The following is a 22,410-nucleotide window of genomic DNA, read 5'->3' on the forward strand; positions in this document are numbered from 1 at the left end:
CCCGAGCTAAAATAACCGCGGGGTTGGCTGAGTGACGGCACATGTGCTGCCGAGCGGGCCGGGCCCCCCCCCGGCCGGGCAGCTGTCCCCACCGCCCCCCCGGCCGGCAGCCTGCACCCCCTGCCCGGCGGGGGCCCGGCGGGGCGGGCGGCGGGGGGAAGGAGGGGGGGAGTGTGTGGGAGGCTTGGGGGTGTGAGGAGGGACGCGGGGGGGGTGTGGGGGGTCCCCGCTGCCCGCGGTGGGGGGACGGGGGTGCGCAGCCCCCCGGGCAGGGCGGGCGGGAACGCGGCAGCTGTCGCCGGGCGCGTCCCGGGGATGCCGCGACGGGGCGGGCGGGAGGGAGAGACCCGGCCCCGCTGTCCCCGCCACGGCGGCACCGGCACCGGGACAGGGACCGGCACGGGTCCTGCCCGCCCCGCTCCGCCGCGGCCCCCGTCGAGGCGAGGCCTCCCCGGGACCCCCGTCCGCGCCCGGGGCCGGGGCGGCTGCGGGCTGGGGAGAGGGACGGCAGCGTCCCGCCGCCTCCCGGTCCCGGCGGGTCCCCACGGGGCGGAGCTGACCCGGGCGGCTCCCGAAGGCCCGGCGCTGCCGCCGACCCCGGGTCCGTTCCGGTACTGCCCCCGACCCCCGTTGACGGTCCCGGAGTTGCCCCCGACCCCCGGGGCTGGTCCCGGCGCTGCCCCCGACCCCCGTTGCCGGTCCCGGTGCCACCCCCGACCCCCGCTGACGGTCCCGGTGCTGCCCCCCATCCCCGTTGCCGGTCCCGGCGGCTCCTCGACGCCGCGGCACCAGGTGGCAGCATCGTCCCGGCCACCGGCCCCGACACCGTCAGTCCCGGTGCCCCCCGGGGTACTGCAGCGGGGAGCACCCTCCGCTCCTCGAAGACGGGTCCCGGGGGGGTCCTGACTGCAGCAGGGCTGGAAAGCCGCCCCCTACCCGAGGGCAGGGCGGAGGGGGACCGGGGACACCCTTGGGCCTGGCAGATGAACATGCGATGTGTCGGTGACACTGGTGGCATCACCACATCCCTGCATGGCTGCTGTGGGCCCCCCTGCCCGGCCAGCACGGCTCCCCTTCTTGGGAATAAGTGGCCTCGGTGCCCCCTCCCCGAGTGTGGGGCATCGTTTGGAGCGTGGGGGGCTGAGACGGGGGGGTAGGGCACGAGGCAAAGGGCTACAGGACGTGGGATGCAGGATGTCATCTGTCTGTCCCCAGAAGCTGAGCGGTGGTGACAGGGCTGTCGGTGTCCCCAGGGACGGCGGGAGGGGACATGGAACCGCGCTGTGAGCGTCAGGCACCGGCTGGGCCCTGGCGCGGGCAGTGGTGCTGGCTCAGCCGTCCGTCTGTCCCATCCCATCCGTCCGCCCCACTCGCCCTGTCACCCTGCATCGATGTCACGGTGAGGGGCTGCGGCGGCGGTGCTGGCCCGGGGGTCCCGGCAGCTGCCCCTCGCCCTAACGCGCCGTGGCGGGGGGGGGGTAGCCCAGCAGATGTTCCCTGCCACCGGCACCACGGCGGGGGGGCGCGGGGGGAGGCAGCCGTGATGGGCTCTGACAAGGTGTCAGGCCCAGCTCGTGGTGCCGGTGCTGCCGGCGTGGCTGGTGGTGCCCATGGCATGGCCCTGGCGGCAGCAACCCCCCCCCCGCCACCCCCAACCTCTGCCCCTGCACCCCCTGCCCCTCTCCCCCTGTAAACCGGGGCTCCCTCTGGGGTGCAGGGATTTAGGACCCCACAGATGCTGGGTCTGAATGGTGCCAGCCCAGTCCTACACCCCCTAATGCCATGCCAAGTCAGAGAAGGGGTCACCCTATTTTGGAGGGGCCATGTCCCCCCTCCTAGCTGACACCCTCTGATCCACCCAGCGCAAGAGCTGCAGGTGTTGGGGGGCGGTTGTACCCCCACCGCGGGTGCTGGGACCAGTCATGTCCCTACTGTGGGTGCAGTGGGACCAGTTGTGACCCCAGCGCAGGGACTGGGGGGGTCTGGGCAGTGTCCTGTCCCCGCCACATGCAGCGATGGGGACAGCGAGCAGCCGGGAGTGACCAGCGAGGTGCCAAACGCTGGCACAGCAGCCGTGGAGCCACTGGAGCTTTGGCTTTTGTACGGCAATGAAAGATAATGTCAGCTCTAAAGCGCAAGAGCAGGTCTCAGCGTGCCAAGCCTGGGCCAGGACCGAGCTGCTGGGAGCACTGGGAGGGTGGGCACGGGGGTGTGGGCAGCCCCCCAGCTCACTGGGGACACCCCAGCATGGTGATACTGTGCTCAGGGCGGGCAGGTCTGGGGTGGGACGTGGGCAGGAGGACACTGCAGGACGGCGTTACGGCCAAAAGATGCTACTTTGGGTTGTTGTTGTTTTTTAATGGTTTTATTGCCAGGCCAAGCCTGGCAGGCCTTAATGAAGGAGATTGATGGCTTAATAGCCTGTAGCCATTACGGGGTAATTGAATGGTTGTGTACATATGATCAGGCCGTCAATGTGGACGTGGCTCGCAAGCGAAGCGCCTGGAGCAGTGGGGGGGTACACGCACGCAGCCCCCCCCGCGCCCCTGATGGATGCAGCGTGGGGGGAGCAGAGCCCATGGCCTTGGGCCCCCCGTCCATCCCCCATGGCCAGGCTGTGATGGTGTCCTGGGGCTGCAGCCAGCGGTGAGGGGATGGAGCGGGTCTCATGGTGGCACCACGTCACCAAAAGCCAGCTCCAGGCTGCTCAGGTCCCACCCTGAGGGCACCGTAACCAGGTGCTTTAACGAGGTTTTTAAATAACAGGTCCCATCAGAGGGATGAACAGCGGTGGGGGAGCAGAGGTGGGAGCTGTGGGGGTCCAGCATGGACCCCCAAAGCGGGGGCTGTGCCGCTGACCACCCTCCTGGAGAAAACCTGGAGAAAACCCGGTGGCCGGGTCCCCGCGCCGAGGTGTGAGTCAAACTACTCATTTTAGTGTGTGACAACCAGGTGTTTTACAGTATTTGCTACCTGTGATCATCCATCAAAGCAATCGATAGCGTTCCTGCAGAGTTTTATTAATGATCTTGTCACCGGGCTGGTGCTGGGTGCCTGGGGTTGTCGAGAATGATAGATCATTAAGAGCTTTTGCTGCTATTTATTCTCCAGTGACCTTGTCTCTCTCCATTGTTGCTTGCTTAAGAGTTATGAATGTGAGACATGATAATTTGATATTGATCTATTTGGTAAGTTAAAAAATTTACTGCATCGTTGATGTTTTAACAAAGGATCCGCTCGGTCCCTCCCGCAGACCGGTGCGAGCCGCTGGCGCTGGGCTCTGCGTGCCGCGGCGAGGGGCGAGGCGGGCACCACGCCGCTGCATCCCGTGCGTGGGATGCTCAGGGGTGGCTGCGTGAGCTCAGTGTCTCCCTGGGGGACCCCGACCCAACCCCTTCTGAGCCTGAAGTACCAAAATCCAGGCGCCGGCCCTGCCCTGGGACCTGCGGCTGTGGGCAGGGCTGGACCCCCCCAAGGCTGGACCCTTCCAGGGTCCCATCAGCTGGTGGGGAAATCTGGGGGTCCTCATCCATCACCCCCGTGGCACCGCACAGGACCGGACCAGCATCCCAGTGCCACACTGCCTCCCCAGTGCACTGTCCCCACACTGGAGAGGGACCCACTGGTCAGGGAGCATTGGGGCACGGCCGCCATCCCCCCCGCCCTCCCCGGCACTATCGCTCCCCATCGCCCATCGTCGCGTGGCCGGCAGCTCGTGCATGAAGTCAAACAGGGACAAACACCTGTTTCTAAAGGTAGAGTTTATCGATGCCGCCTGTCCTCCAGGCGATCGGTGACCTTCAGACGTGGGCGCCGGTGTCGGCACACGCAGACGCAGTGTAATTCCTGCTGCATCTGCTCCCTGGTGCCTCCAACACCCCCCCTGGGCTCTGCCCCCACCCCATGCCGGCCCGTGGGCCCACCATGGCCAAAAACCGAGCCCATCTCCAGCTCCCGCCTGGCTGCGCCGTTCCTCCGGGCCTGGGAGCACCTGGGGGAGTGGGATATGCGCTGGGTTGGTGAGCGCAGCCAGTATTTATTTGTGATTTTTGTATTTATTCTTCATTTCTGCTGTGAAATGGGAGTTGGTCCTTGGCTGAGGAGGGAGGTGGACGGTACCGATTCACGGGGGGTTATGGGGCATCCTACGGAGAGCAGGATCCCACCAGTGAGGGGATCCACTGGGGTTTTCCCTCTCTATAAACCAAACTACGGGGAAAGTCGCTGAGCCTGTGGGAAAGGGCAGAGAGGATGCAGAATTCCCAGGCACCGCCGCAGCTGCCTGAAGACAGGACTTTCAGCTAAAGAGTAATTTCATCTGGCGATGAGCTGCACATGGCTTGAGAAAGAGCTGAAACGGAAATGAGGATGAGCATCCCAAGGCAGATGAAGGCAAACTGGGGGAGCTGGGGTGCCCGGACAGCCTTTCCCACCCAGGCAGAGCAGCTCTGGGGGGTTGGCACCCTGGGGCTGAGCCCCCCCCGGGGGCCAGCAGGGCTTGTCTGCCCCCCGAGCAGCCGCTGCTGGGACCAGCTCGGGGGGGATGTGGAGGTGTTTGTGGTGTCTGCCCCTCACCTGCCTCCCACCACCTCCACGGGGGCTAAATGGAGCAACTTCGGCCAGCACATGCCCGCTGCCAGCTCTGGGAGGGGGGTCCTGGCCTGGGACCCCCCTGCATTCACCCCACACTTCACTTTTAGACTGAGGATTGCCCTGAGCCTCTTGCAAACAGCTTGTGCACAAGGAAGGTGGCCCTGCAGCTCGGGCTCGGATCAGCTGAAGAGACCATGTGGGATGAATCCGGCTTTTATTGGACTTTTTGCATGGACCAGGGAGCCCAGACCCGCCACTGCTCATCACTGCTGGCCCCTTGTCAGCGCTGCCGTGAGGGAGAACGAACCAAACACCCCCGGGCTCCCCGTCCCATCCCGAGGCCGTGCACTAGGCTGGGTAAAAGCGCTGCAGAAGCTCCTTCTTGTTGACTTTTCCCATCTGATTGCGCGGGATCTCCTCCACCACGATCAGCTCGGTCGGGATGCTGTAGGGTGCCATGGTCTCCCTGCAACACAGGAGCACAGCCCATTACGGTCCAGCAGCTCAGTCCTGGGGGGACCTGTCCTTGCCCCCCCTCTCCTGGGTGGACTTCGGCCTCGCGCCGTAGCTCATCTCTGGCCATTTTGCTCCTGCCTGTGCTCCCTGGGCGCACCCCGGCCCTGCCTCATCGCTTGTGGTGGTTTGGGCCGGTGATGGACCCTGTTACCAGTACCTGGCTCTGCCTGCCACGTCCAGCCCCAGCGTGGGGGGCACTCCCTGAGTACAACACACCCCAAAAAAGACCCACCCACCCCTCCGGAGGGGGCACAGAGACCTTCAGTGAGTGGGAGGCAGAGCCCCTGATGTGGCCTCATCGATCCATTGATGATCTAGACGAGGGGATCGAGTGCCCCCTCAGTAAGTTTGCAGTTGGGTGGGAGTGTTGATCTGCTCGAGGGTAGGGAGGCTCTGCAGAGAGACCTGGACAGGCTGGAGCGATGGGCTGAGGCCACCTGCAGGAGTTTCACTAAGGCCAAATGCTGGGTGCTGCCCTTGGGCCACAACAACCCCCAGCAGTGCTACAGGCTTGGGGAGGAGTGGCTGGAGAGCTGCCAGTCAGAGAGGGACCTGGGGGGTTAATTGATTGATAATGAGCCAGCAGTGTGCCCAGGTGGCCAAAAGGCCAATGGTATCCTGGCTTGTATCAGCACTAGCGTGGCCAGCAGGGACAGGGAAGGGATCTGACCCCTGTGCTCGGCACTGGTGAGGCTGCACCTCGATGAGTGGGTTCAGTTTTGGGCCCCTCACTCCAAAAAGGCCATTGAATGGCTCGAGCGTGTCCAGAGAAGGGCAACGGAGCTGGTGCAGGGTCTGGAGCACAGGTCTGATGGGGAGCGGCTGAGGGAACTGGGGGGGTTTAGTCTGGAGAAGAGGAGGCTGAGGGGAGACCTCATGGCCCTCTGCAACTCCCTGAAAGGAGGGTGCAGAGAGGGGGGATGAGTCTCTTGAGCCAAGGAACCAGCGCCAGGACAAGAGGGAATGGCCTCAAGCTGCGCCAGGGCAGGGTCAGACTGGCTCTTAGGAAGGATTTCTTTGCAGAAGGGGTTGTTGGGCGTTGGAATGGGCTGCCCAGGGCAGGGGGGGAGTCCCCATCCCTGGAGGGGTTGAAGAGTCGGGTTGACCCAGCGCTGAGGGATCTGGTGGGGTTGGGAACGGTCAGGGTGAGGTTCATGGTTGGACTGGAGGAGCTTCAAGGGCTTTTCCAACCCAGATGACTCTGGGATTCTGTGAAACTCCCTATTAGAGCCAGCACAGGAAAACAGTGCAGCAGCGTGATGGATGCTGGACCCCGACGTGTCCCGGGTGCTAGTCCCTGAGGACTGAGACCATGGGTGGGCCACCTCCCTGGTGACTCGCAGCCCTGTGCTCTGGCCTGTGGTGGGGGTGTGGGGGTGTGGGGGGTGTGTGTCTCCTGCCGCAGGAGGGAGTCTGAGAGCATCGTCCCTGCGCCCTCCACAGAGCACGGAGCGGGGGTTCTCCTGCCTTCTGCTGCCTGTGTGTCACCAACCTGGGGCCATGCCCAGCTCTGGCAGCGTCCTGGCACTGACTCTAACGCGAGGTGCCAAGTCTGCTGAGCCTTTCAACCATCACCCGGCCGTCCTCCCCCCGCCCGCCACCAGCACCCCCCACCATATGGATGCCTCTAACTCAGGATGGCGCCTGTCGCCAGGAAGCACGATTGGAGGCGAAAGCCGCCAAATGAATCACTCTGAAGAGGGACATGTGTCTCCTGCCAGGGAGTGCGAGAAAAAGGGCCAAACGAATGTAAGTGACATAAAAAATAAAGGGGAGAGACAGGGTGAAGGGGGGGGGGGGGGGAGCAGCTGGAGTGGTGCCTGGGCAGGGAGCAGCAGCCCTGGAGGTGCCCGGGTGGGCGGCCGGCTCCTCTGACCCTCCGAGGGTTTTTGTTTCAAGGGCTCCTGCCCTCGCTCTGCACAGGCAGAACAGCACCATGTCTGTCCCCAGAGCTGGGGACGGCGATGGGAAGAGACGTGCAGGGACAAGGGGGGCACACCCCGGCTTGCAGCCCCCTCTGCCCTGTGCCAGGGACCCCCGGAACAACACCCGGGTGACCCACAAAGCGCAGCCACGGGCGGTGGATGAAGGGATCTGCTGGGGTCACCGATGTCCCTGCTGGGAGGATTAGGGATGAAGATCTCCCTTCCCTGCTCTCCATCACTCCCGTGCTGAGGCCGGGGAGGGTCCTGGCTGGAAAACCCCAAAGCACCAGAGCCCATGATGAGCAGTAGGGGCTGAGCCTGGCCAAGAAGGGACATCTCAGCTTGCAAGAGGACATCAGTTAAATCAAGCAAAAGCTGCTGGTGGCCGTGGGCCGCCCTGGGAGGAGGAGGAGTCCCAGGCCAGCAGCAGCCAGAGGGTTAATGTGTGCACAGCAGCAGGAGGGACACCCTGGCAAGGTCTTGGCCCCTCTGCCCAAGCAGCGACCTGGTGTGGGTTTGGTTTCTTTGTTTGCTTCTCTTCTCCCGCGACGTGACTGTTTAATCAGAGCAGCAGCCGGCCAGCCAGCATCTTCCTCGCATTTGCTAAATCGCAGTCCCCCAACTGTGATTTTTGCAAATCCAGGGGAAATCTTTAATTGGCTGCTGCGCAGCCCCTGATGAAACAAGTGCTCCTGCCGCTTACAAAATAGCGCCAGCCTCGCCAAAAATATCCGCAGCCTGAAGGAGGGAGTTGCCAGGAAAAGAAAGAATCTGCTATTAAATATTTTGCTAATGGAATATTAGCGATAAACCCAGTGATTCTGCTTCCTGGCTCCAGCCTGCTCAGGCTCCCATGGCTGATGCCTGAAATCTCAGCATGGGCCAATCTCTGCCCGATTCAAAGGAGAAGGCGCAGGTTTTAATGCCGAAACGTCGCAGGATGGCAGGTGGCTTCTCTGTGCCATGCTCTTTGGTACTGCGGTGACTCCAAGGAGGGTCCACGAGCCCTGGTGTCCCCCCCTCTCCAAGGGAGAGGTCTCTGGGATTAACTGGGGGCTGGGCTGGGCTGGCTTCCAGTGGGTAGGAAGGCAAGCGAGGAGCGATTGCAGCAGAGCTGAGCAAATGTTCTTGCTGCTGAGAAAACACGAAGCTTCCCCTGGCCTGGTGCTTGCTCTGTGCTTTCTGCCAGCAGCCAGGCTCGGGGCTGCGAGGTAAGAGCCACTTGGCTGCAACATGCAGGTCGTTTATCAAAGGCACTTTTGGGGCAAGAGGCCCATTTATTCGCATTATCTCACATGCCCGGCGACCTCCTGCTTGGAGCTGTGGCCTTTTCTCCATCCCCAGAGCCTGAGGCACTATGTGGCTGTCAGTCACCCCTTCACCCCTCCTCTGACATGGCCCTGACAAGGGTGCTGCAGGCTCCGAGCTGCTCAGCGTGCGCCTCCCCGCGGGATCTTACCTGGCCCAGTCCTTCAGGTCCTTCACCGAGAGCATCTCGCCCTTGCGTAGCTGCACGACAGCACTGACCCGCTGGCCCCAGACCATGTCCGGGGGCCCGATCACAGCTACGTCTGCAGAGAGAGCAGAGCACTTGGATGGAGAAAGCCGAGCGATTTTTGGGGTTGCGGATGGGGTAGAAGAGGGGTTCAGCACCGCTGGTAGGTGCCGGCAGCAGCGGTGTGCAGGGAGGAGGATGCTCTGGGATGTTAGTACAGGAAAACACCAGGACCTTCGTGCTGACACAATTTCCAAGAACGGAGCTTTTCACCACAGAAAAAGGCAGAAAGCCCCATGGTTTGAGCAATTCAGAGAGTCAACAGGGAGGACTATGATGTACAGAGCAGTGTGGAGCCGGAGGCACTGCTTCCACCCCCTTGTACAGGGTCACGCACAAGGGCAGGACAGACTTAATTCTAGTCTCAGTTCCAAATTCAGACAAGAGCTGCCGTAGGCTTCACGGGTCTGAAATGCAGCTTGCTCTCTGGGAAAGCTGGGAAGAGCCCCCAAGTACGAGGCCTCGGGCAGCCCCGTGTCTGCACCCGTTGAGTCAGGGCTGTCACTAGAGCCAGGCTCCCACACGCTGTCCCTTCTGGGCACGGGGCCCAGGGAAGAGCAGCGTCATACCTGTGATGTGCGGGTGGGCGAGCAGATGACGCTCCACCTCCAGAGCGCTGATTTTGAACCCCCCATTTTTGATGATGTCTACCGAGGTGCGGCCCTTGATCCAGTAAACGCCGTCTTTGTAGGCTGCCGTGTCTCCTGAAAAGCAAAGTGGGCTCCGTCAGCACCCGTCCCCTCGCCAGTCCTCTGCCTTCCCCGCCATGTGGACGTGCCACGTGGGCAAGTGGCATGTGGGGAAAGCTCAGCACGATGGTGATGAGTCTTTGCAGCGGCCCCGGGGATCACAGAATCACAGAGTCATTCAGGTTGGAAAAGACCCTCGGGATCACCGAGTCCAACCACCAGCCCTACTCTACAAAGTTCTCGCCTACCCCACATCCCCCAACATCTCATCTAAACGACCCTTAAACACACCCAGGGATGGTGACTCCACCCCCTCCCTGGGCAGCCTATTCCACTGTCTGACCACTCTTTCTGGGAAAGATTTTTTCCTAATGTCCAGTCTAAACCTCCCCTGTTGGAGTTTAAAGCCATTCCCTCGATGGTGTCAGCCTTCCCCACGCGACAGGCTGCTCCTGGGGACACACAGAGGGGAGACAGCCGTTGCTTCTCTGCGGAGGGAGAGGGAAGGCGGCGGCTATGCACCCAGAATTCCTTTAATATAGAAGCAATGAAAACAGGAGCCATCGCTGCAGGTTCCCCAGCGCACTCTCAACATGGATCACGAGACAAGGAGGCTCCAGCTCAGCCCCTTCCTCATCTTCCTGGCCATCACCCATCACAAAGGCCTCGGTGGTCCCATCCCGGCAGGATGTGACTCCTCCTGGTCCTCTGCATCACCGGGGCTGCTCAGCCCCCATTGCATAGTCCCCAGCCTCCTCTTCCTCCCACCCACCGGGCGATGAGACACCCACCTCTGGGTGCCTGCGAAAACCACGGCGGGTCTTCCCTAGCAGCTCCAGCGGCGTGTGTGTGCCCCAACCGCAGCCCCCAGCCCCCCCAGCTCTGGGGAATTGCAGCTGGTAACACCACGGCTTGCAAAGGGGGCTCCCCCCAAGACTCCTGTGTGGCTACTGCTAATAAAAAAAGGTGAGGGACGACATGGGGAAGATGAGACTGTCCTGAGCAACACGTTGGATGCGACCTGTCCTTTCTGCCGGGGGGAGAAGGTGTGTGGCAGGTGTGAGCCGGTAATTAGCCGCTCACGCCAAGGCTGGGAAGATTGAGGAGAGAGGTCATGTCAGCACAACCTGGCTAAATGCTTAACAAGCTGGTGCACTTTGATAGCTACTTAAGATGATTACTCACATCCTGCTAATAGAGCCTTTGCCAACCGGTGGGCGAGGGGGGGCCGGGGACCTCGCATTTCCATTTCAGAGCCTTGATGGCAGCACCAGGGGGGCCCTTAGCTCTCCCCCCACGCGTCAGCCTCCATCCTCTCCTTAATGATACGCGCTGCCATTGTGTCCACACACCCGGCCCGCTCCCTGCTGTGGCTTCGCTGGCGGATCTCATTTCACTGCCGGCTGGGAAGCTCAAAGGCAGAGATGAGACAGAGATTGCCAGCAGGAAAAAGCAGCTTCCAACCAAGCAGGGTGAACCAGCACCACTGGGGCTGCAGGAGTTCCCACGCTCGCTTGCCTTGCCCCCCCCCGTCCAGGCATGTGTTCAAAATCCAGGGAATGAGGACAGGCCAGGGTCCTGCACCCCAACATCCCCGCAGCCAGGAGCCCGCTGAGCCAGGAGGATCTGCTAAACCTCTGGTTTGGGTGAGATCTGTGCAAGGAGCATGTGGGCTCTGGTATGGATCACAAGCCAGGGACTTTGTTGGGTGGCCCAGGGAAGAGCCCCCCCCCACTGCTGGGGACTGTGTGAAGCCCTGTCCTCTCCTTCAGAGATGAGGAACCCTCTGCCCCGGGGGACTCACAGCAGCAGGGGTGAGCACGCCCCACCGTTCACATGGCTGAACCCCACCTCTGCCTCGCTCCCCTCCTTCCCAGGGCTCCTCCTGGCCCTCCCAGTGCTGCTTTGCAGCGCTCCTGGCACACCTTCCCCCCCCCCCAGGTACTGTGGGACGTGTCCACCAGCTACGCAGCTTAACAAAACCTGTCTCCAGCTCACCGCCGGCATGCAAAGGCAGCGAACGCCCGGAGATTTACGGTGTCAGAGCAAGGAAATATCCCAATCAGTTCTGAAATTGGGGCTGCTCCCCAAAAGAGCTCTGTCCCCGCTCAGCTGGCTCATCTTGCTCAGTTCAGCCAGGGAATGATTAATGGCTCCTGTATCTGCCTGCCTGCCTCCTGGCACTCTCGTGGATGTTGAAGGCTGTCTGGAATATTTTAAAGTTGTGGGAGAGTTTTAAACTTGGGCTCTCGGGGTGTTTGGCTGCTCAGGGTTGAAAGGAATTCATGACTGCTGTGATAAACTACCTTCTGCGCCCAGTATCACTGTGGCATGTGTGACTGACACAGGACCGGAGAGTGAACATTAATTAAAACGTGGCACTAGGGGACCACGAGCTTGCGGCAGGGAGATCAGGAGCTGCTTATTCATACAGAGAAGACAGGAAGAGGAGAGGGAATTCAGACCTGGTTCAATGACACACAGTTCCCATGTTGCTCCTCAGGATTTAAGCACATGAAAGCTGCCACATTTGCATTTTCCCCTGCTCCGTGATGGGGGAACAGTCCCAGGGACAGGTCCAAGGGACAGCTGGGTCCATGAGACAGACCTGGGTGGGGGAAGGAGATTCCTCTGCACCATGGTCTCCCAATGTGAAAGCTGAAGGGCTCTGCACCTGCTCGGACGACTCGCTCCCCTTATCTCTCCTTACAACGAGCGAGGGCTGAATTCACATCCCCGCGTGCCCTTGAGTCTGTCGGGGAGGCGTCAGCCACGGCTGATTTCTCTAGAGCCTGTCTGCAAAGCAAACTGCCAGGGCAGAGCCTGTCACCGGGGCCTCGTCTCTGCCCCACTCCTGTCCCCCCATGCACGGGGGAGAGTGGGACACACAAGCCCCAGCACTGACTGGCCTCAGACCCCGTTTCCAGTGAGGGAAGCCCCTGGTGCTTTGCTCACGGCAGCGGGATTTCAGGACATGGCTGTACCACAAGGAAACCCCTGAGCTGGCAGCAGCCTGAGCTCCCAGGGCCCTGCGGAGGGCCCGGCCCAGCCCCACAAGCCCTGCTGAGGTGATGCGGGCGCTGCGCTGGGGCCTGGCGCTGGAGCAGGCTCGTTAGGCTGGGTGCTGGAGCAGGTTCGTTAGGCTGGGTGCTGTGCCCAGCTGGCTCAGCTGGGGAGCAGCAGGAGCAAGGCTGGCTGGTGGCTACCCCATGTGAGCATCCCTGCGTGGCCATCACCAGCATCCCTGCGTGGCCATCATCATCATCCCTGCGTGGCCATCGCCATCACCCCTATGCAGCCAGCCGCTGCCTTCTCGGCTCTGGCAGGAGCACAGGCAGGATCTGCTCAGAGCTGCCTGCAGAGACGTGCCCCACGCTCACAGAAGTGCCGCTGCCAACTGTGAAAAGTGCTTTTCGAAGGAGACACATTCCACAGGCCATCGCCTTCCCCAATATTCCCCACACAGCCAGTGATGGGAGGAAGAGTCACTCCAGCTTGGGCATGAAGAGGGAGGGAAGATCCCCTCCTCACTGCTCACCTTCCATCCCCCCACTCCCCACGAATGCTGTCGCTGCCTCTCACGTGGATCAGCAGCCCGGCATGGCGGGCGGTTCGCATTATTATTGTGATCATCGTGAGCTTCTGGGATGAGCTCTGTAATTTCCCCCCATCTCTTTCTTTCTGTCTCCTCTCTCCCACAAGGCGAGCATCAGGGTCTTGCTGTCACTTCCTGTGCTGACAGGACAGAGCTGGCTCCGGGGGACTGCCGTCCGCTGAGGACAGCCACATTACCCTCTGCCCCGCGCCATCTGCTACCAGCCGAGCACATCAAGACGGCGTGTGCGCCGGCACATCCAGCGCAGCAAAGTGCTCGCTGCCTCCCAGGCCAGCGGGGATTTCCTGGGCCACTGAGACTAGTTAAAAGGATGCTGTCGTTTGCTTAATGACTCTTCCCCACATGCTGCCTTTAAACAGTGTTAAGAGCGTCATTTCCAAACCTGGCACTGCACCGAGGGCCTGTGGCAAGGGTTGTGCCCATCTCCCCGGGGCTTCCGACGTGGGTTCCTGTGCATGAACCCACCCAGCCCCTCCATCCCTCACCCAGCAGCCTCTGAGTGCTTTGCCAGCGTGGGTACCCCCTCCCTGGCGGGCAGGGGCAACAGAGGCAACGGGGGGGGCATTTCTGAGTGGGGAATGGAGCTCTCCCCCCATGAGATGCCACTGCCTTCCAAACCACATTTCTGCTGATGCTCCTTTGAAGTTGGCCATGCCCGTGGCTCCCCGGGAGCACCCAGTGCCTCAGCGCAGGGGCAGGAGGGATGCTGTGAAGCACCTGTGTGATCCTGCTCTGGAATCACCAGCTCTTCTCGTGCCTTTGCCATCTCACCTCTCCGGGCAAGCCTCCCGATGCCTTGGGGCAGGCTCCCACGTGTCCAGCCTGGCCAGGAGCCCCAGGGCTGTTGCGAGCCCAGTCAGCCTGAAGATACACCTCATCCTTCGGCCTCGTGCCCCTTCTGCCTCCGGAGCTGCCCCATCCCACTCTGCTTTTAGGAGGACTGACATGAGCTCGCAGCAGTGAGACAATCTCAGCTTGGGAATGGTGAACCCCACAGAGCACCCCATCACCTCTCCATTCTCACTCCCAAAGCCCATCCCTCCCTCCGGCACAGGAATCGCCCCAGCAGCACGCAACAGCAGGGTCGGGGCAGCCCTGCCCGTGCTCAGATGCTTCTCGCAGCACGGAGCCAGAAACAGTATTTCCTTCCTCGCAGCCAGCTGCGCGGGGAAGGGGATTTTGGCTGATGAGAAGATTACGGTCTCTGACACCACATCTCCGCCTCTGCTTGCCCGGGCCACCTCCAACCGGGCTCCTTTCATCAGACAAAGCAGCCAGCGGCAGAAGCCTCCGTCGCACGTGGCTCGGCTCCGGTGCTGCGGCGCAGCTGATGCTGGCGAGGCCATGGGATTATTGTTTCCCTGACAGCAGCCGTCACCGCTACCTTTGGATGTGTTTCAAGATGCTCAGTGGGCATCTGTTCTGCGAAATGTTAAAGGCTCTGCTGAGCTGCATACTGAACAGGCTCCTGCGCCGGGTGGGCTGGGGGTGGCTGCACTTTGCTGGAGTTTCAGATGATTACATATCTATATAAATATATATATGAAATCATAGAATGGTTTGGGTTGGAAGGGACCTTAAAGATCATCTAGTTCCAACCCCCCTGACATGGGCAGGGACACCTTCCACTAGCCCAGGTTGCTCAGAGCCCCATCCAACCTGGCCTGTTTTTTATATTAAAAAATATATATGTTTTTATATAAAAATATATGCTTTATATAAAAATATACATGTTTTTATATTAAAAAAATTTTTTTTATATACCTTAAAGCAAACTGTGGACATCTCCATCAGCCTATGGGCTCAGTAGGCACCATGCCATGCCGACCCATGGCTCAGCCCGTGGAGACCACAGGCTGGCATGAACCACACCACCAGGCACTGAGTAAAAGACATAAAAGCCCATTTCCAGGCTACCTTTGTTTTAAAAATGAGGCTTTTGGGTGAGATCTATTTATAGGGAAGGGTTGTCTATAGATCCTTACTTGGCAGTGGCCGCTGGGCTGTAGATGCACGCCTTGCCCAAACAAACTCTAGAAAGCAGATAAGCTGCAGTGGAGACCCTCTTTTCAAACTCAAACCCTGGAGATTTCTACAATGAGGTCCTTCAAGTTGCAAAATACTTGTTGCAAAGATGAAAGGGCCCTTGTGACTCTGTCACTACGGCCCTTAGTTTGTGCCCCTCCTTCGCAGAGTGGGCAGATCTCCCAGAGAGTAACGTGGTGCCTGAGCTGCTTTCCCAGGACCTGTTGGCCGAAAGCCTCTTTGCTCCCAGGAGCAAACCTGCCCTGGAGCTCCTGTGCCAACACCCTCACCCATGGGTCAGCTCGTTCCTGGCCACCACAGCAACGTTTCTATAGCAAAGGTGTCACAAGGAAACATTTGAACCAACTATTGACCAAGAGAACGCTTTGGCTGGAGAAATGACCGGCTGCTCCAGCTGTGCCGAGAGGGAAAACAACCCCAAGCCAGCCCTGGTCCCTCTGACAGGCAACTGCTGTGGGGGGTGTCGGAGGGAGCGGGGTTCTGCTCCCAGCTCCGTGCCGCCGGCTGCTGCCACGCTGCCGGTGCTCCGCTCCTGCCGGGCTCGACACCTGCTCTTTTGGGAGTCTTTGAAGCTTTTTTTTTTTTTTCCCCTCAAACTTCAGGAGAATCCCCTGCTGTCAGCTGCTCTCCTGGCAGCCGATCCCTCATTTCCAGCGATAAGAAGAGACCGATCGAGGCGCTCGCCCTCCTGCATTCCTCTGCACTGCCTGTACCTGGAGAATTGCTGCTCTCGCCAAACGAGCATGTCGGGGGGGACCGGTGAGCTCCCAGCTGGCAGACCCCCGGGAAGCTTGCAGGGAGGCAGTCAGAATAATCAGTCTTTGCCCTTCTCCGGTGTCTTTCAGCTGAGGATCTCCAAGCATGCCGATCCAGAGGCTAATTAGGCAGAAAGGGGAACAGCTGGCAGGACAGCAGCGGGATGCGAAGGGCCTCGATGGCTGCTCACACCGCAGAGCAGCGGGCAGGAGGTTGTGCATCAGTCTCTGCTCTACCTTGGGATTAACTCTTCCCTGTCTCCCGCTTCCCTAAAATGGCTGTTGATGCTCCTGGTCCATCCCAGGCTGAGGCAGAGCTCACCCTCTGGCAGAGACACACATCAGTGATTAAGACGATGATTTATTTTTCCAAGCGGGATTGGTCCAACATTCTGGGCAGGCAGTGAAGAGCCTGAGCCCTGACCCTGATACTCTCACCGGTTCGGAGAGCAGAGCAAAAACCTGGGGCTCAAACCCCCTCTTCCTGCACAGGGCTTTGTGGGAGGGAGCCTCAGTCCCCGGGCTAGCACGCGGGGGGCACACAGGGGCCCAGCCACGGCTTGTGGTGGCCAACCTGCCCACTCAAAGGCAGCTGTGGGGCCACAGCTGGCAGGCACATCCTCCCACCTTTGGGCACAGCTCTTTGTGCCTGCAGATTAGGTTCATCCTGGGCTGTTACACACAGAAATGCTCCTTCCTGCTCCAAACACCAAGCTTTCAGCCTCCTGCAGCAACCAGCTCCACGTGCCCATCATGCCTCCCATGGACGAGTGTCCTTCTTCACCAGTTTCAAGTTTCCCTGCTCTTTCCAGGGTGGTTCAACGTCTCACTGGTCTCCTAAACCCATGGAAATGGTATTTCTGGAGGGAGCAGGAAGCCACAGAGTGTGGCATGGCAGTGGCACTTCCCATCCCTCTGGGCACAAGCTCCCCGCCTGGCTCCCAACCCCAAGCCCAGTGCTCAAAAAAATGTTTTTTTTTCCCGCTGCCAGAGGCTCCCGTGCTTGGGAAAAGCCACGTGAGGTGTGGGGTGGACAAACGATTCGAAGGCAAGTGCTAAAAGCTGTCTGTGGGGATTAGATAATCTTTCTGCGGCCAAGTGCCCACCTTGATGGGCAGAGGGATGGGAGGCTGAGTGATACGTCTCCGTAACGGACACAAACCTTTCCCTCCCCCCACACAATGAAAACTGCATCAATAGATCCCCCATCTGCTCACATACATCACACACTTCACTCCAGTTTATTAGCTGGAATAAATCATAAATATTTCATTATATATCAACGACGCCCGACTCCGGGAAGGCGCAATCCATCACCTCGACATTCCTTGCGACCTGCCGCCATGCAATAAGCTTTCCAGTCTATTAAACAAGATTGATACAGTGAGCTAGGATGGACTAGGGGAATTTATTTATGGACTGCTGGGAGCGGGAGGGCACCAAATGCGTGGTGCCGCACGGGCAAATCGGGGCAGCTCCCGCTAGCCCCTTGGGCCAGAGAGCCCTAGAGCAGCAAGAGGCAGAGCCCTCCTCTGAGCGTGCCGGGGGACCGCTGCCGTGGTAAGAAGGTGCTGTGGCAAAGCAGGGCCCAGGCTGAACCCCAAGGAGCCCAGGTCCCAAAGCAGGATCTGGGCAAGGAATGGGGGGCCCTGGCTGCTCATCGGTGCAGGGAGGAGAGCCCAGCGTTGCTGTGGCTGCACCAGAGCAGAAGCTGCTGTTCCACCCTGGTGCAGAGGTTCCTCAGGGCTATCGGAGCTGGTACGCCCACAAATACTTACTGTAGTGTGAGAATTTTGCTACTCCTTGTAGCTCCAGGCTCATTTTAATGCCACACTTTCTCTTTTACTTCTGCCCACCATGAAAATGAACAGTTCTCCAGCAGCAGAGGGGACCTCGTCAGTGCAACCACAGCGCTGCTATTCGACCTCCACCGCCATGTCCCATCGTTGTGCTTCACCCTTACAACCTTACAACGCTCGCACGAACTGCCGTTACCTCCCCTCCATCAGAGGTGCAAAGATTAAGTAAGGGTGATCTTGGCACCCTCAGCCCCTCAGCTGCTGCTCTTTCCATGCCGGAGCTGACGGAAAGCCCAGCACCAGCCCAGCAGAAGCATCTTCCTCCAAGAGGGACCTTGTAGGTCAGCCCCCAGCTCAGGAATCCGACCTCATCCACCCAAGGGAGACCTTGTTTCCCCCAGGCCACATCTCCTTTTAGGAGCACCAGCACCACTGCTGCTCGTAACTCTCTGGCTGAATATTGGCCGTGCAACCCCAAGAACTGATGAGTTACCAAGGCCTGATGGATGCTCTGCAAGATGCTAACCTGGCACACGGTAATCCGGAGCCTCTCCGCAATGCGCGGAGCTGCTGGGATTGATTACAGGCAGTCCTGCTCCTGAAGGGATTGACACAGCCTCGGCAACGATGATGTATGTGTACATATCTATTTAATGAAATGCTAAATGATAGGCTAAGTAACAGAAGCAACTTTAGCTTGATTTATTGCATGGAAATGAATAACGTTTGTCGCTGCTGTCAGCCATCTTGGCTAAGAACAGAGGTTACGAGCACAAATTGTAGCTAATTAACAGTAATTAGCACTTCTGAAATTCTGGATTTTGGCTCCTTCGCAGAGGCCGGTTGCGCAGCAGCGCGTGTCGCAGCTCACGCAGGTCGCCTGCCCAGGCTGCCACAGGCTTGTCACCCCTCCTCACTCACCCCGCACCCACCCCAGCACTTCAGCACGCACGGGCTCGGAAACCAGGGGCTTTCCCAGCCTTGCTCCAGTCCCCCTCTGCTCCCCCCTCAGCCCTGAGCGCTTCCACCAGGCAGGAAAACCCTGGGCATCAACGTTAACCAGAGGCAACCCCGATCTCATCCCTTCTGCAGGGTCTTGGATCCTCTTTTGAGTTACAAGGAGACCCGAGAAAGTTCCTGTTAGTCCTGATCCAGGGCGTAAAGCTGAAATGTTGAACTTCTGCTTTTTGCACACCTTTTCCACCCTGCGCAGACTGTGACGGTGAGACTTGCCGAGCTCCCAAAGACCGGCCTGCTGCTGCCTCGGAGCCTGCCGCAGCGGCTCTTTGGGGCTGCTCAAGTCCATCTACCCTCACCCGGTTGCTTGGACCAGCAAAATGCCTTCCCTGGCCTCACAAAAGACAATGCCCAAAACTAAAGGGGCCGCTTCTGCAGGGGCATGGGGCTGCTCCAAGGCCCCGCGGTGTATCGAGGGTTTGGTGTGCGCCGCAGTCATTAATAAAGCATCAAAGGCTCCTGTGGGGGAGAGTTTGAAACTTCTTCAAAAAACACATGCATATTAATAATGCACCAATTATTCATGAGGAAATCTCATCCATCTCCTCTCCCCAGCAAGTTCCAGGGCTCCTGTTTGCTCGGGTGCTGCCTGGGTGCCATGCAAACGCCCTTCCCAGTGACCCAGCCCTGCCCGGCAGAGGACCGGCAGCAGCTCTCCGCCAGCACCGCGCTCCTCGACCCAGCACCTTCCCTGGCACCGGCAGCCCCGGCACAGCCCCTCAACGCTCTCGCTGGCAGCAGCCCGACCTATCTGCTCCCCATCTTGCTGCCAAAACCCTCCGGCGGAGCCAGGGAGTGGAAGAGGAGCGCAGCCCGGCAGCTGCAGCCCTCAGATACGTTCCTGCGGTCGCCAACAGGCAGGTCAGCTCGGAGAGGAGCCGGCTGCTCTTCTTGCAGGTCCCACAGACTGGTGCCGGGTGTCGGAGAGCCTGGTGAGCCCCGGTGCTGCTGCTCTAGGGGTCTCCTAGAGCAAACCCCAGCCCAGAGCCTCCTCAAGGGCCAGAGCAAGCTCTGCTTCAACCCCCCTGGAAGCGAGGAGACCTTCACCGTCCGGTCGGACAGAGGGGTCTGGAGGGGCACTCTTGCTCTCCAGACACGGGCTGCGCAGCCGCCGAGCTCAGCCCAGCACAGGGAGGTTTGTTTTGCCTTCACTGCAAACTGCCCAGCGGTGGTGGGAGCCCAGGAGGGACACCCAGAGACACTGATAACGAGGATGATACCGGTTGCTCCCACGCCTCCCCCCAGAACAATATCTGAGAGTAATAGGTGGCTGTCACGCTTTACAGGCCACCGTCCGCTGAGGCAGAGCAAGATTTTGACGCTGTTACAGATTTCTACCTGCGTGAAATCTGGAGGTAATTTAATGGCTCACGAGAAAGGAAATAAATCTATTAGAACGGAATCGCTGTTTGTTTACGTATCTTGCCACGAACATCACCACGAGCAGCAGCAGCAGCAGGTGTATGTGCACACACCATTTATTTACATAATAAAATTGCCAAGTAGATTTGTAGCTCAGGGGCATCCTTGCCTCTCTGTGCGCGTGCCTAACTCCCATTAGCACTAATGGCAGGCGCTGTGTGCTCAGCAAGCGGGGAACAGACCCTCCGACTGCCCTGATGGCTGCTACAAAGAGATGGAGGGATGCAAACGTCTCAATGTGTCGGTTCCTCTCCCCTGGCTCGGTCAGGGGATGGGAATTGCATTGCAGCTTCAAGCTGCTTTGCAGTCCTCCCCATCTGCAAGAGCTGTTGGGTCTGCTGCGAGCTGCCTGCTCTCGGGAGAGAGGGGGTTAAGCAACAGATCCCCACTCTCAAAACTTCTCCAGAGACCCCTGGAGCATCCAGCATAAGGGAAAAAGAAAAGCAGGAAAAAAAAGAAAAAACAACCAACAAACCATCCTGGAATGAATTCCTGTCATGCTCTGCAAAGGGGAAGTTTGTTTGTATTCCACAGGCAGCAGCGCTGAGCCTGCTGTCAGAGCCACGCTGGGAGAAAGGGCAAAACCCTGCCGAGATGAAAGAATGTGAAGCACTGGTACAGCCTCCCCTGGCATTTACACCTGGAAAAAAAAACCCACTCAAGGGCATCTCACAAAGAGCTGTGCTAATAAGGCACTCCTCCTCATGCTGTGTGGAGCGGGAGATGGAGCGGTGCTGGGAACACTGGCAGCATCCCCAGGTACCCAGGAGGTGAAAGCTGCAGATAAGACAAGTCTGATTTCAAGGCAGTAATCCTGAGCTGTGCTTTCCCCCACTCTGCTTCCAGCTGGGGACTGGGGGACTCAGGGACTTGCTGCTGGACAGACCAGGAGTGCAGCTACCCCTTGTCTCGGCTGATAAATTGGGGATGCCTTCCCCTCACACCTGTAATTTTTAAAGGTTCCTCGAGTTTACTGACCCCGAGGCAGCAGGGTGAGAAGCCGGGGTGATGCCCACTGACCCTGTGCTGCACCACACTGACCTGCTTCTGCTGCCAAAGGCCTTTTCTCCTGGGCCACGTGGCTGGATCTGAGTGCTCAGCCCAGCGCGGGAGAGAAGGAGGAATTTTAGCAGGGGGAATCAACCTCCTGTCACGTAGTCCTGCCTCACTATGCATTCATGCAAGATTCACCCCAGAGTGCATCTTCTGGTCACTCTGGTTTTAAAGAACTGATGTTCCAAAGAGAAAAAAGCGCAGGGAATTACAGGACAGGAAAGATGTGAGTTATTTTGGTCCAATTGGCATGAAAACAGGCTACAGCCCTGGCTGTGGGACTGCACCAGTGAAGCTGTGGTGGACGTTTGAGGTCGTGTACCAAAGCCTCGGGTTCTGCACACAAAGTCAAGGCCGAAAGACCCACCAGCAGGAGCCTTTCTGCTGCTCATGCCCACGCTGAGTGGGACGGGCGGGAGCCGGGCGCAGAACATACACGCGTCTGGTGGCTTCCTTCTTTGTGAACTGCGAAGCTCACCCCGTCCTTGGCACCGTTTCATGTTCCTCCACAGACATGGGGGATTCCAGGTGACCGCCACGGGCTGGTTCAAGGCTGGCAGCTCTCTAAAACCCACAGATGAGCAGAGCCAGCAGCTTCAGCTTCATCTGCTGAGACATTAGGGGAGCTTGGAAAGCATCATCCACTGCACCCCCTGCAAATCCCAAACCTTCTCCCACCCGCTGCAAGACGGGCTTCCCAGCATGCCCACATGGCCAGCAGGTTTTGGCTAGCAAATACAAAAGCCCATCTCTGTGCTATTGTTTCAGGGCCTCAGGGATTGCTGCATATGGTCCCTGCTCCAGCCTTGGCCGGGGTTGGCGTCAGACCCCCTTACATGACATCTGCCATCAGAGTCCCAGGCACCAGCTTTCAGCCCGGAGATGACAGCACCGAATGGATTAACACCAACTCAGACCTTGGCAGAGCCTGGCAGGATCCTGGGTCCTGCCTGCCCTTGGCAAAGGTGCTGTCCCTCATCCTCGGGTACGTAGCTCAGCATGACCAGGAGCCTCTCCAAGCCTTCAGTACACCACAGACCTGAAGGATGAGCAGCAGATGAAGCCCCCCCCAGCCCGGGGAGGCTGCACCCCCTGCTCTAAGGGTGCCACACTCCTCTAATGGAAAATAGCAGATAAACCAGCCGAGCCTTTGAACGTTTCTGCAAGCCAGGCGGCCAAGACTTTGTAGGTTCACTCATCATTAGTAGGAACTCATGGGTGACTGATATGACACAAGTAGGCTGGGCGGAGGGAGCTCCCCCGCTGCCTACAGCCAGAATTACTGCAGATGGGTTTGCCCAGAGGACAAGCCAGAAAAGAAAATGGGTAAGTAAAAATGAAAAACGCTTTTCTTCACATTAGCATTTAAATATTTATAGAAATCCCTGCAGACAACAAGATGAAAAAGAAAACTCAAAGACTAA

At 59.2% G+C, this 22,410-nt stretch overlaps 1 protein-coding gene across 7 annotated transcripts in view; it reads right to left on the reverse strand.

Annotated features, from left to right (window-relative positions):
* Positions 1-4,790: 4,790 nt before the first annotated feature.
* Positions 4,791-22,410, reverse strand: part of ACSF3 (acyl-CoA synthetase family member 3) — a 63,558-nt gene continuing 45,938 nt past the window's right edge. For 6 of the 7 annotated variants that reach the window (XM_074839253.1, XM_074839252.1, XM_074839258.1 and 3 more), the window contains 3 exons: positions 9,159-9,293; positions 8,494-8,605; positions 4,791-5,059 (listed from right to left, as the gene is read on the reverse strand). In XM_074839253.1, coding sequence (XP_074695354.1) covers positions 4,942-5,059; positions 8,494-8,605; positions 9,159-9,293 — 365 coding nt within the window. In that variant the 3' untranslated portion in view covers positions 4,791-4,941. The remainder of the gene's footprint in view (positions 5,060-8,493; positions 8,606-9,158; positions 9,294-22,410) is intronic. The other variant, XM_074839257.1, reaches the window with a different exon arrangement.

Source organism: Strix aluco, chromosome 14, assembly GCF_031877795.1.
Source record: "Strix aluco isolate bStrAlu1 chromosome 14, bStrAlu1.hap1, whole genome shotgun sequence".
Lineage (NCBI taxonomy): Eukaryota > Metazoa > Chordata > Aves > Strigiformes > Strigidae > Strix > Strix aluco.